Source organism: Acomys russatus, chromosome 16 (assembly GCF_903995435.1).
Source record: "Acomys russatus chromosome 16, mAcoRus1.1, whole genome shotgun sequence".
Taxonomy (NCBI): Eukaryota; Metazoa; Chordata; class Mammalia; order Rodentia; family Muridae; genus Acomys; species Acomys russatus.
The window spans coordinates 25,118,778-25,132,483 of NC_067152.1; the positions used below are offsets into that span (position 1 = coordinate 25,118,778).

Genomic DNA, 13,706 nt, shown 5'->3' on the forward strand with positions numbered 1-13,706 from the left:
AACCATTTTATAATATGATCTGAAGCCCTCTTCTGGCCTGCAGGTGTACATGCAGACAGACCATTGTATACATAAAATAAGTAAATCTTAGAGAGAGAGAGAGAGAGAGAGAGAGAGAGAGAGAGAGAGAGAGAGAGAGAGAGAGAGAGAGACATGCACTAGGAATATAAGCTAGAAGTAGAGCACTGGCCTGGCACGTACAAGGCCTTGGGTTCACCCCCAGAAGACACTAGTGTAAACACTCATGATCCCTCTATGCAGTCCCTGCCCCACCATGCCTTTGTGGGGACCCCTATGCCTGTCTTGCTTCTGATCCCCTCTTGCCCCATAACACTGATAAACCCTAAGAAACCCTCACTAAAGGGTGTTAACAATAGCTAATATTTAATAGGCGCTCATAAAGGGCCAGGCACTTGCTTGAACGTGAGTACTGAGACTTGTTACCTGCTGCAGAGATGACCTCATTGTCTCTCTTCATCCCTCCCCGTGTCTGGGGCCTGCGTCGTTGCAGCTCCCCAGTTGCACCTGTGATATGAGGGTTATTCTGGTCCTGTTCCTATACCTACCCTCCATCCCCGCTGCCATTTTCCTACAGCCCTTCCCCTCCCCCCAAAAGCTCCTAAACATTTCCACAGAATCTTGCTCACTGACTGACCCACCTCTATGGCAACTTCTTACCCCCCTGCTTTTTTCTTATCTCCACAGGTGTCTCCATTCAAGACAAGACTCCGAAGGCATCCCAGCCCCTAGCCCAGTATCATTCACCAACCCAGCTTGTCCCTCGCTCTCCCACCTGCCACTCCCTGGCCCCTCCCACCACCCACCCTCACCCCCCTTTGGGGTACAAGGGCATGGTATGAAAGGCTGAGTATTGAGGCGCGTGTGCCATGGGTGCTGTGCCCTAGGGCCTGGGTGGCGGGGGGTGGGTGGCCTGTGGGCGTGTCGGGGGGTGGGGCAGTGCGCCCACCCCAGTCTCTTGGCGTGCTGGAGGGCATCCTGGATGGAATTGAAGTGAATGGAACAGAAGCCAAGCAAGGTGGAGTGTGGGTCAGACCCAGAGGAGAACAGGTAATGAATGGATCTGACAACCTGGTAAAACCTACTCATAGCATCAGGCATGGGTAGCTCTCTGGGGAAAAAAGAGCTGGTCTCTAGTTTTTTTTTTTTTTTTTTTTTTTTTTTTTTGTCTCTGCTTTGAGACACCCCTGGAGATGGTCGTGAGGGCATGCTTATGGATGTCAGGGAGTTAGGCACTTGGTTTGAGGGACACTTATTTTGAAGAAGGGCCTGAGAGGGAACAGAAGCATTTCAGGCCAGCAGACACTCTGCCTTTTCCTCCGTATTGCTAGGCAGTCTCAAATGCCCCCCCTCGACCCCCACCCCATTGTCCCCGCTCTGTTGTTGCCCTTGCTTGAGCGTGTGTGATCCCAACGGCCTTGCCATTTTCTGCTTCTTCCTCCCAGTCCATTCACCATCTAACCACAAACAAACTGTGTTGTCCACAAGCCACGGTGCATATAACATAACATTTCCGGGTACAGGCACCAATAACTATTGGTCACAGCCCACACTTATTTTTGGAATCTATTGGAAACCCCACACACTCTTCCTCGTTCATGGTCAAAGGCGAGTACTGCCATGGAGCCCTCCCAGGAAGTGGAAGTGCAGCGTGTCAACTATGAAGGTTTTTTGGTTTTTTTTTAATATTTTTTATTTAATTTTTAAATTTATGTGCATTTGTTAGTGTAGGGGTGTCAGGTCTTGGAATTACAGACAGTTGTGAGCTGCCATGTGGGTGCTGGGAATTGAACCCGGGTCCTTTGGAAGAGCAGGCAGTGCTCTTAATCACTGTGCCATCACTCCAGCCCCCGAAGGTTTTGCTTACACATGGACGAGGTGTCACCTTGTACGCACAAGTGGGCGAGGGCTTGGGGGAGGGGCTTACCCCTCATCTGCATCTGTCCCACATCAGTTTAGAGGGTCCCTTCCTTCCCTCTCCACTCCAAGTGGCACGGAGCTCTGTACCATTTGGTATGGTGTTCTAAGAGTGGGGTACATTCTATGCCTAGAGCCAGGAGAACCGTCGGGGTGGGGTGCTCTGGGGAGCAACGTAGCTAGCTGTTGTCTAGGAGATCAGATCCTGAGCCAGGCAAAACCCTTGTGCCCAAGGCCAGTTCTCTGGAAGGACAGAAATAGTAGATGGAATTTGTAGTCGAGTAGGTGGGGTAACTGGGTAAGAAAGCCCCCTTCTCCCAAAGCTCTCATCTCATGCTTAGACTTATGAGACACTGTCACTATGTAACTGTCACTCAGAGTTCCTGTATGTCCCTGCCCAGGCTTTTGGGAGAGCCTGCTCTTAGGTCTTGTTTTAAAAAAAAAAAAAAAAAAAAAAAGACAGAATTGAGGTTCCTAGTCTTTTACAGTTGAGGCACCTCTTCTATCCCTAGCCCTCCCCTCCCCCATGGCTATGTGCCACCTTGTGGCTATGTGTGGAACTTCGCCCAAAGGCTCTGAGTCTGGTGATAGCTGAAGAGCCGCCTGCTCAGCTACTACCGGACTCTAGTGGTCTGAGTTTGCTTGCACTCACACAGCCACCCAGAAGTCAGGGAGGCAAGCATGACTTTCCGGCCTTGTAGGAATGAGTGAGACAGGGGTAATCCCCAGGGTGTGTGAAGCATAAGGCTGTCTGTGACGGTGACCCTGGCCAAGGTCACTGTGTCAGTGTGTTGGGAGCCGCAGCAGGCTCTCCTAGGAGGAGGGGCCCTGCAACATGCCACACACAGGGTGGGTGTGGAAGGTTATACAATCCTTGCATGCGTAGAGGCTTATGTAACCTGTGTGTACTGAAGTTATGTAACACATATGTGGAAAACCTGGCAACATATATGTGCAGTGGCTGAGAGTCGCTAATAATACCTTGCATGGAGCAGCTTGGGGTCCTTTTCCTGGCTGATTCCGGTGCATGGTGTCACAAGGCATGGATGGCACCTCAGTTTTCTGGTCTGTTAATGGAGGATGTGAACAGGACGGTCCTAATGTTCACAGTCAGCATGGATTAGTTAGCATGTGTGGGTGACCTAAAAATTAAACAACATGTTCATGCAGGAGAAAAGGATGGTACTGTTAAGTGCCTGTCCAGAGGGCTTCTGTAACACACGGGCACCTCCTAGAAGTCATATAGTACATTTGAGAATGCCCTGAAAGTTGTATGATTTTATAGATCCTAAAGCTCATTACCATACTTGGGTTTATACTGAAGTCTGCATAGTTATTCACATGTGTGGGTGTCATATTGCATATATATATATATATATACATATATATACACATATATATATACATTCTAAAGGTTACATAGCTTTAAGAATATTCCGAGGAGCATTGCAGCATATTTCACATATATTAAAGGTCTAACAATGTGATTGTCCTATATATTGTGGGTGGAATGTGGATATGTGCCTTGGAGCAGTGCCTGCATGTGAAGGGGTGCGTGCGTGTGTGTGTGTGTGAGTGTGTGTGTGTGTGAGTGTGTGTGTGTGTGTGTGTGTAGAACATTGTATGTGAGGTGTCTATGTGTGTACTCTGTGGGGGTGTCTCATAGCGAGACTTGCCTGTGTGAATGTCTTGGGACCCTCAAGGATGGTTTTGCCCTCATCCAAGCCCCTTACCTCCCATTCAGCTACTAGATTGCTAGATCCTTCTATGCTTCTTCAGCTGAGGTAGGGGTGGGAGGTGGAATGAGAACGTAAGATGGGGGACAGCCAGGCCGAGGGGGGTGGGGGGTGGGGGGGTTGTGAACGCCTCTTAGCTGAGAAGGGACTTCCCAGAGACTACTCTGTGATTCTGCCTACTTTGCCCCATGCAGTGCCAGGTCACCAGATGGAAAGCGAAAAAGAAAGAACGGCCAATGTTCCCTGAAAACCAGCATGTCAGGTGAGCCTGGCTACATGTACTCCTCTCTTTCTACACTCGCCCCTGCAGAGCACGCATGGCCTCCTCCAAGGCTAGCTCTGGACCTCCTACATCTCTGGAGGGAACAGCCTACAGAACATGGGTTGGATTTGTATGAGGGTGAGAATGGCAATTCAAAACATATCCTGGCCTTTGAGGAGGAGGAGTTAGGTCAGGAAGGGCCTTTTCCACCCTCCCGTCATCCCACTGGAGGTCCACCAGCTCAGGTTATCTGTTCTAAGATGGGTTGTTTCTTCTCCCAACCCTCTGTACTATTCTGTCACTTAGGTATAACATTAAAAACCAATAATAAAGCCAGGCATGGTGGCGCACACCTTTAATCCCAGGAAGGCAGAGGCAGGCAGATCACTGTGAGTTCAAGGCTAGCCTGGTCTACAGAGCGAGTCCAGGACAGCCAGGGCTCTGTGACACAAAAAAGCCCTGACTGGAGAAACTAAACCAAAAATTAAAAATAAATGACTAAAACAATAAAAGCTTTAGCTAGGCCAAATACAATGGCATCTACCTGCAGTTATAGCTGTTTGGGATAATGACATAGGAGGATCACTTGAATCCAGGGGTTCAAGGCTTGTCTAGGCAACATAGTAAGTAACACCCAGGCTCAAAATTAAAATACATGGGCCAGGCGCAGTAGTATATACCTTTAATCCCAGCACTTGGAAGGCACAGGCAGGCAGATCTCTGTGAGTTTGAGGCCAACCTGGTCTACAAAGTGAGTCCAGGACAGCCAGGGCTATTACACAGAGAAACCCTGTCTCAAAAAAACCAGGGGGGGAAAAAAAAAAAAGTACTTGGAAGGCAGGAGAGGCCCCCAATGGACAGTCAAAAGAAGGAAGATGCAGTCATAACTGAAGGGAAAGGGATGCATAATCCCCGCTCCTGCCACATGTCTCCAGGATTTCTCCTTTCTACTTTGAGATAAAGAAGCCTTCCGTGTTGCTGGGCTAGGAGATGACTGAGAAATGCAAAGTTGGGTGGGTACCCTATAGGAGCTCCTCCGCTGGGCTCCACACCATGCCCACTGCCTCCACCCTTTCCCCCTTCCCAGGGTATATCCCTAGTTACCTGGACAAAGACGAGCAGTGTGTCGTGTGTGGGGACAAGGCAACCGGTTATCACTATCGCTGTATCACTTGTGAGGGCTGCAAGGTATGGACAAGCCATCTCCTGTCCCTTTCCCACTGCCCGAACCCCTTTGGGTCTCCGCACCTGGCATAACAGTCGATCTCTGTAAATGTGTAAGCTGAAGTGTACCTGTTCATATCATTTTTTTGTTCCTTCTTCACGCATCCATTCATTCATGTGTTCATTCACAACCCTTGCTATGACACTCATATGCCATTTGTCTAACCTCTGTGAACCTCAGTTTCTTCATTGATAAAAGGGGGGTAATTACGCTACCTTTATTATAGAGTTAATAAGCAAATTAAATGAGATAATGCATCTGGCATGGCTGTAAATAATTGCAGAGGGGTGGGGGAAAAAAAGGGTATGGCAGAGGTAAGAATTAGGACTGTGATACGGTCTTTAAAACAGTGCCAAGCACATAAGAACACTTAGGGCCAGAGACGTCCATCCTTACGGGGTGTTAGGAATGAAGGGGTGCAAAGCCAACTGTGGGAGACTGAGCCGCAAAGGTCATGAGTTCAAGGCCACCTTGGGATGTATATTTGGTCCTGGGCCAGCCTCAGCTACCTAGGAAGACCCTGCCTCAAGAGAAAAAAATGTCCAGAATTGTAGCACACACCTTTAATCCCAGCACCCTGGAGGCACGGGCAAGCTGATGCCTGGGAGCTGAAGCCAACCCAGTCTCCACAGTGAACCCCACAGCAGCCAAGGCTACAGAGTGAGACCCTGTCCCAAAACACACACACACACACACACACACACACACACACACACACACACACACACACACACAAAGAGTTGGGGGACACGGTATACGTCCTATTCTCCAAATGCTTGCAGTCTACCAAAGAAGCAGTCTGCAAACAGGAGTTAGTGTCTTTCAGACATGCATCATGGAGGTTCGGGGAGTTGGCCCTGGGGGGAGGGGGGGAAATCGAAAGCTGCCCAAGCATGAGGATGTGAGCTCAGACCTCAGCTTCTATAACCAAAACTGTGAGGCAGAGACAGGAAGATCTCTGGGGCCTCCTGGCTAGCCAGCCTACCCGCTCAGCAAGCGCCGTAGTGAGAACCTGTGTCAGAAACAAAAGGAGATCAAAAAGACAGAGAGTGATTGAAGAGGGGGACACTAGATGCTAGCCTCTGGCCATGAATGTGCACACTCGTGTGCATACACACATGTACATCTATGATTCCTGGGCCACCCGCCGTGCTACACACACTCAGAGCACACATTCCCAAGCTGCACACAATCCCCCTGCTTAGTCCAAACCTTGGTGTGGCGGAGTCCAGGAATCTGCTTTTAACAGGAGTCCCGGGAGCTCCCAGTGTACCTGAAAAAAGGAGACCCTGTGCTGAAGGGTCCTGATGGGGACATAGTGGAGTAGATGACCAAAGGTTCTTTCTAGTGGAGGGCCAAAGGCTACAGATTTGGAAAAGCCTAGTAGATTCCACCTGTATGACTTTTCCAGGGCCACAGCCTCCTGGAAATACAGGTCTTTCCAGAAAGAGATCATTTAAAAGTAAGCGAAACCAGATGCGGTGGTGCATGTCTGTAGTCCCATATTCAGAAGATGAAAACAGAAGAGTCAGAAGTTCAAAGCCATCCCTTAGCCAAACAGTGAGTCTAAAGCTAGCCTGGACTACATAAGACCCTCTCTCAAGTCCAGTGGTTGGTGGCGTACACTTTTAATCCCAGCACTTGGGAGGCAGAGGGTGGCAGATCTCTGAGTTCGAGGCCAGCCTGGTCTATAGAGTGAGTTCTAGGACAGCCAGGGCTACACAGAGAAACCCTATCTCAGAAACCAAAGACCCAAACAAAACAAAACAAAAAACCACCCTCTCTCAAACTAGCACACAAGGGCCTGCACACACAATGCAGAAGCTTGAAGTTTCTCTTTGTGTCAGCCAAGCCAAAAGCAGTTGAGATTGCAAATTTCAAAACAGTGTCCCTGGAAATAATGGTAGCCACATAGCCAGGAGCAAGGATCCTCACCTTCAAGGACATCTAGGTCTCAGGAGGATGTGTCCCAATGACAGAGGTGCCCTTCCTCACTTCTAGAGTTTGCTTTTCTAGGGTTAGTGTGAGGCCCAGCAGTCTGTTTCTTGGTGCAATGACTTTAGTTCGCCCCAGATCCCAACCTTCAGATGTCAAAGTCTTCTACAGAAGGCCCTGTTCTGACATGGAGGTGACGTGTAACATGTATGAAAGGCGCATGCCACATGCCTGTCACATGTAAGGTTCAGCAGGTAGCCCTGATGGTTGCTGTCATCCTCAGTCTTCAGGTTTTCCCTTTAAAACAAAGACCAAAGCAACAAATTGGGGGGGGGGGTGAGGTTGTGGGTTTTTTTTTATGTGCATTGATGTTTTGCCTATGTGTATATGTGTAAGGGTGTCAAATCTTGGAATTACAGACAGTTATGAACTACCATGTGAGTTGCTGGGAATTGAACCCAGGTCCTCTGGAAGAGCAGTCAGTGCTCTTCACCGCTGAGCCACGTCTCCAGCCCCGGTTTTTGTTTTTTTGTTTTTTTTTTTTAATAAGCTGTTAATGTGCCCACTCAGAAAATTCTCTTGAATATTGCTCTTCCTATTTTATAAATCCCATCTGCACAGATGATGGGCAAAATATTGCAGATAAGAATGCTTCGGGGCTGGGCATGGTGGCGCACGCCTTTAATCCTAGCATTCGGGGAGGCAGAGGCAGGCAGATCACTGTGAGTTCGAGGCCAGCCTGGTCTACAAAGTGAGTCTAGGATGGCCAAGGCTACACAGAGAAACCCTGTCTCGGGGAAAAAAAAAAAAAAAAAAGAATGCTTCCGGGGTCAGCATTCCTCTTAGTGCCATTAAGCAAGAGAGCCACGAGAATAATTGGACTTTCTAGGGCTGGCAGTGTAGCTCTATCGGTTGACTGCTTGCTTAGCATGCGTAAATCCTGGGTCCCATCCCTAGCCCCGTACAAACCAGCTGTGGTAGCACATGTCCATGATCCTGTCACTCCAGAGGTCAGAAGGTCAAGGTCATACTTGGCTACAGAGTGCGTTTGGGAACCAGCCTAGGCTACATGAGACTGTGTCTTGAAAATATATAATACTTTCTTGTTGTTTTGTTTTTTTTCAAGACAGGATTTCTCTGTGTAGTTTTAGCTGTCTTAGAACTTGCTCTGTAGACCAGGCTGGCCTCCAACGCACAAAGATCTGCCTGCCTCTGCCTCCCAAGTGCTAGGATTAAAGGCTTGTGCCACCACCACCTCCTGGCATAATAAATTTTTAAAAAAATTATTTAAAGTAGATTTCTCAGGCCTCATAGCACCCTACACCAGCCCAGGCCCAATGCTGCCTACTGCACTTACTGTTCTTGCTTCTGCCACCACAGACATCTCCCATCCCTCTGCAGCCTGAGGGTAAGGGAGTCTTATTTCTCAGGTCTTTGGGCCCAGCAGGGTCCAGCAACCCTGGCCTACAAGTGACATGAGGATGCCAGGTGACACTTGCTTCCCTTGTCCCACCCCTACTCAATGAACTGTGTGGTTGGGTCAGGAAAGGGAGTCATAATGATGGAACCCCCACTCCATATGCCTGCCCGCCCCCGCCCCAACTCTAGGGCTTCTTTCGCCGCACAATCCAGAAGAATCTCCATCCCACCTATTCCTGCAAGTATGACAGCTGCTGTGTCATCGACAAGATCACCCGGAATCAGTGCCAGCTGTGCCGCTTCAAGAAGTGCATCGCCGTGGGCATGGCCATGGACTGTAAGAGACGCCCATGGGTCAACGGAGTTCGGCAGCTGTGGTGGTGGGGAGGGGCAGAGCACAGTCTCTTCCCGGGTACTTTCAGGGCAGGGTGATAGCCAATTCTGGATGACTCTAAAGTCTTGATCCCAAACCCCAAAGAAGCATGTGGCGCTTCTTGCCATTTTGAGGACCTTAGGGAGGGTGTCGTTGAGTCAAAACTCCTGCGTACCCAACCTAGCAGAGTTCCTCCTCCCCAGGGAAGGCACTTCTAAACAAGGAGGGGCTTTTTCCTCAACTGTGGGTTGGGTAGCAGGGTCAGCTAGCAACTCCCCAGACCGTACGTAGCTCTAAGTAGAACATAGTGTCACTTGGGCCAGCTTGGTTGGGGTTTACTTGGTCCCCAATAATTAAATGTGGTTCGTATTGTGGCACCTTATTGTTGAATGCTTTGGGAAGCCACTTGACCTTTGTACTAGAATGAGACCTTTCTGAGCAGTTGGGGGGCGGGGGGGTTGGGGGGGGTTGCCTTGCCATGCAAAGTGTCTTTTGTCTGTCAACAGTGGTTCTAGACGATTCAAAGCGGGTGGCCAAACGCAAGCTGATTGAGCAGAACCGGGAGCGGAGGCGAAAGGAAGAGATGATCCGATCCCTGCAGCAGCGACCAGAGCCCACTCCGGAAGAGTGGGACCTGATCCACGTTGCCACGGAGGCCCATCGCAGCACCAATGCCCAGGGCAGCCATTGGAAGCAGAGGCGAAAATTCCTGGTATGAAAGTGTTGCCTGCCTCTCCCGGAAGCCCCTTTGGTTTTAGCCCAACCCAAAGCTGGGAAGCTGGCTCCCCCCCCCCCCCCAACCTGTTGGCAGTTCTGATGTGGTATATGTGCCTTTGCTTTCTGGGGCCTGCCTGGCCCATCCAATGAGGGTGCTCCAGGAGACCCAGGCCCTTCTCTGAATTCCAGGGCGGGGCTAACCCACAAGGGATTGAGGACATAATCACCTAACAGTATTTTGAGATAGCTGCAGGGGCTCCAGGTTAAAACTGACTGCCAACCAGGCGGGGCGCCTCACGCCCGGAACCCTGGCACTTGGGGAGGCAGAGGCAGGCAGATCTCTGTGAGTTCGAGACCAGCCTGGTCTACAGAGAGAGTTTTAGGACAACCAGGGCTACACGGAGAAACCCTTCTTCAAACATACAAACAAACAAACAATCCTCAAAACTGACTGCTGAGTGGATGGATGGTCCATTTCGAAGGAAATGGACCAAAGGGGCCTAGCTCCCTGCTAGAGGATGCACGGGAATGGGGAAGGCACTAGGAGAAAGTTCCCCAAGCAGATGTATTTGCAAAGGACTAGTGTGTGGCTCTGGCCACTCTGCTTAGCTGTGCTAGGTCTCTATCTTCCATACAGATTTATGCTAACGATTAAGAGGAACTGTGTGGAACAGGTAGACAGCCTACAGACAGCCCGGAGCCATGTGTTCAGTCATTGTGGCTGCGTTTTCATTACAACTTAGCCACTACTGTTCTCACCATTATCACCATTGGCACAAATGAAACGCCCACTCTGGTCTCTCCTCTTCCCCAAAGTTGAAGCCTTGAGGATGAGACTGCGGCTGTACTGCAGTCATGTTTGGGACCTGTCCCCACCCCCACCCCCCAAGCTGACTTGGAGCTCCCCCTGGTGGGCAGGGAGTCTCAGTGAGTGGTTGGAAGGGGTCTGCAACCCCAGCTGACCTTTCTCTCTCTCTTCCCTCTCTCTCTCTCTCTCTAGCCGGATGACATTGGCCAGTCACCCATTGTCTCCATGCCGGACGGAGACAAGGTAGACCTAGAGGCCTTTAGTGAGTTTACCAAGATCATCACCCCGGCCATCACCCGTGTGGTGGACTTTGCCAAAAAACTGCCCATGTTCTCCGAGGTGAGTGGCAGATGGAAGAAGAGACTTGTTAGACATAACCTAGGGCCACTACCCAGGTCACACAGACTCACTAGGTGTTCCTCTGATGTTCTCTAGACAGGGAGTAATTCTTTTTATTTATTTTTATTTTATTTTATTATTATTATTATTATTATTATTTTTTTTTTTTTTTGGCTTTTTGAGACAGGGTTTCTCTGTGTAGCCTTGGCTGTCCTGGACTCACTTTGTAGACCAGGCTGGCCTTGAACTCACAGCAATCCGCCTGCCTCTGCCTCCCGAGTGCTGGGATGTGTCACCACCGCCCGGCAAGGGAGTAATTCAGTAATTCTTATGGACAAATAGATATTTAGCATATGAATGCGCGCGCGCGCGCGCGCACACACACACACACACACACACACACACACACACACACACACGCATGCACGCACACACGCTACCTCCAGGCAGCATGACTCATCTCTTCATTCTGCGTAGCGCTAACTGGAAACAGGCTGCTGTACTAGCTGTGGAACCTTGGCCAAGTTACCTAGGTGCCCTGTACTTCAGCCTTTGAAGGGAAGAATGACAGGACCTCACTCTTAGACGTATCTGTGAGGTTTAAGTGCAGTAGCCCCAGGTGACTGCGGGGCTTGGGGAGGATGTACTGAGCGGTCTGTGGTCCTGCCGTTCTACAGCTGCCTTGCGAAGACCAGATCATCCTACTGAAAGGGTGCTGCATGGAGATCATGTCCCTGCGGGCAGCTGTCCGCTATGACCCCGAGAGTGATACCCTGACACTGAGTGGGGAGATGGCGGTTAAGCGGGAGCAGCTCAAGAATGGCGGCCTGGGTGTAGTCTCAGATGCCATCTTTGAACTGGGCAAGTCACTCTCTGCCTTTAACCTGGATGACACGGAAGTGGCTCTGCTGCAGGCTGTGCTGCTAATGTCAACAGGTAGGTACCTTGCCGTGGCTGAAAATGTTCTAGAAGCTCTCCGGGAGCTTTACAGTTGAATCTTGACCCTAGGATTCTTGCTTGCCTCCTTCCTTAATCTTGCGTAGATACTGTCTTATCCCTTCACTCCGAAGCTCCCTCTCTAACCCAGATCATCTTCTGCGCCCCCCTAGACCATGCCCTAATATATATATATATAATATATATTTGCCCTTATGTTTGGTCTCTGACCACCAACCTTTTCTCAGTCCATTCCTCCTCTGTCCCCAGCTTCCCTGTCCTCTCACTGCCATCTCTCCATTTCTCTACCCTCCATAAGGGTTGCTTCATATCCCCGGGCACTCAGTTCCTCTCTGAGCCCCAGTCACCACCTTCTACTAAATGCTACTATCCATGTCTCCTCCCACCCCCATGGTCTTCCCCTGATCTCTCTCAGCCTCTCTGCCTCAGTGTCCCTTTCATGTCCTCCTGCATTTTGTTTGTTTGGTTTGGTTTGGTTTTTTTCCTCCTGGGTTTTTCTCACACCCTCAGCGCCCACGCCTCACGCCACCCTCTCCCCACCCCCTGCAGACCGCTCCGGCCTGCTCTGCGTGGACAAAATCGAGAAGAGTCAGGAGGCGTACCTGCTGGCATTTGAGCACTACGTCAACCACCGCAAACACAACATTCCGCACTTCTGGCCCAAGCTGCTGATGAAGGTGACTGACCTCCGCATGATCGGGGCCTGCCACGCCAGCCGCTTCCTCCACATGAAAGTCGAGTGCCCCACCGAACTCTTTCCCCCGCTCTTCCTCGAGGTCTTTGAGGATCAGGAAGTCTAAAGCCTCAGGCGGGCCAGAGGGGTGTGCGGAGCTGGTGGGGGAGGAGCCTGGAGAGAAAGGACAGAGCTGGGGGCTGAGGGAGAAACCCCCCCACCTCTTCTCTCTCTTCCTCCCATCCTTGGATAGATGCAGCTCCCATACACCCCTGCACTGCCCAGTCCCCCTCAGAACCTCCAGCCCTCTTGGACAGGGCAACCAATGAACTTGCTATGAAAGACAGTGTGGGAGGCTGGGACCTAAGTCCTAGAGTTTCTGGGAACCCACACCCCTCCAACCTCTAAGAAAGTAGGGGAAGGGAGGGAGAACTAAGAGGGACAAAGCCATCTTGACTGTAGGGTCAGGAGGAACGAGGAATAGAGGCAGATGCCCTTACTCACCCCCTATACACACAGGAGAGCCCTGCCATGTTTCTTGGCCTAGATTTCCCTTACAGGCCACAGGTCTCTACTTCCCCAAATACCTGGGTCCTGGGTGCAAAGGACAGCTTGGCTTGGCTTGGCTCCTCCCCTGGAGGCTAAATATGGTAGTCATCCTAACTGCACTTTGAAAACCAAGCAAGGGGAGATATATAAATGAAGAAAAACTAGACAGAAAAAAAAAAAAAAAAAAAAAAAGACAAAAAAGAGAGCGTTAGAGAGAGAGAGAGAGAGAGAGAGAGATGATATTAAGTTATTAGTAGCTGAGGCTGGCCCAAGGGGAAGGATCCTAACCCCCACCCCCTTTTCCTAACCCCATGCACTTTGAGAGCTGCCCCTCCGACCCCCAGAGAGAACCGCCCCAGCAGACCTACAAGGGTAGAACTGCTGATCTGAGCTGTGAGGTGACACAACAGGGTCCTGGCACCGCCCCCCTTGCCTTGCCCCACCCTTGTGCCCCTTTGGCACCGCACCCCAGTACTTCCTCTGCTCTCTGCCACTCGTGCCCGCTGAGTCCCATCTACCTCTCACGCTGGATGCCAGCTGGCCCCTCACCAGCCTGCCCTGTTGCCCACACAGCTCCCCTTCAAGTGCCCAGCCCCAGGGGCCTCCTGTCCCCCTTTCTTCCTCTACCTTGGCACCCACACAGGAAAATCTGTGACCCAGGCTCCTTCCCTCCTCAGATCCTGCAGTATTAGCTACAATCCAGATGCTGCTGCGTAGGGAGTGGGGTGGACATGTGTGTCTCCCGGAACCTCCACCCCTGTGGGACCCTTGTTTCCTA

General features: G+C 50.6%; 1 protein-coding gene across 1 annotated transcript; it reads left to right on the forward strand.

Annotated features, from left to right (window-relative positions):
* Positions 1 to 906: 906 nt before the first annotated feature.
* On the forward strand, positions 907 to 12,623 carry Thra (thyroid hormone receptor alpha). The gene is made up of 8 exons (XM_051158495.1): positions 907 to 1,068; positions 3,866 to 3,933; positions 5,021 to 5,121; positions 8,702 to 8,849; positions 9,392 to 9,597; positions 10,603 to 10,749; positions 11,427 to 11,685; positions 12,256 to 12,623. Exons 1-8 carry the CDS (start codon positions 1,016 to 1,018, stop codon positions 12,504 to 12,506), a joined length of 1,233 nt encoding a protein of 410 aa, XP_051014452.1. The 5' UTR covers positions 907 to 1,015; the 3' UTR covers positions 12,507 to 12,623.
* Positions 12,624 to 13,706: the final 1,083 nt, after the last annotated feature.

Excerpts from the sequence above, each read along its gene's own strand:
- Thra (XM_051158495.1), top strand. The coding sequence starts at position 1,016 with ATGGAACAGAAGCCAAGCAAGGTGGAGTGTGGGTCAGACCCAGAGGAG. Across the intron at positions 1,069-3,865 it reads TCAGACCCAGAGGAGAACAG|TGCCAGGTCACCAGATGGAA; the intron begins GTAATGAATGGA and ends TGCCCCATGCAG. Across the intron at positions 3,934-5,020 it reads CCTGAAAACCAGCATGTCAG|GGTATATCCCTAGTTACCTG; the intron begins GTGAGCCTGGCT and ends CCCCCTTCCCAG.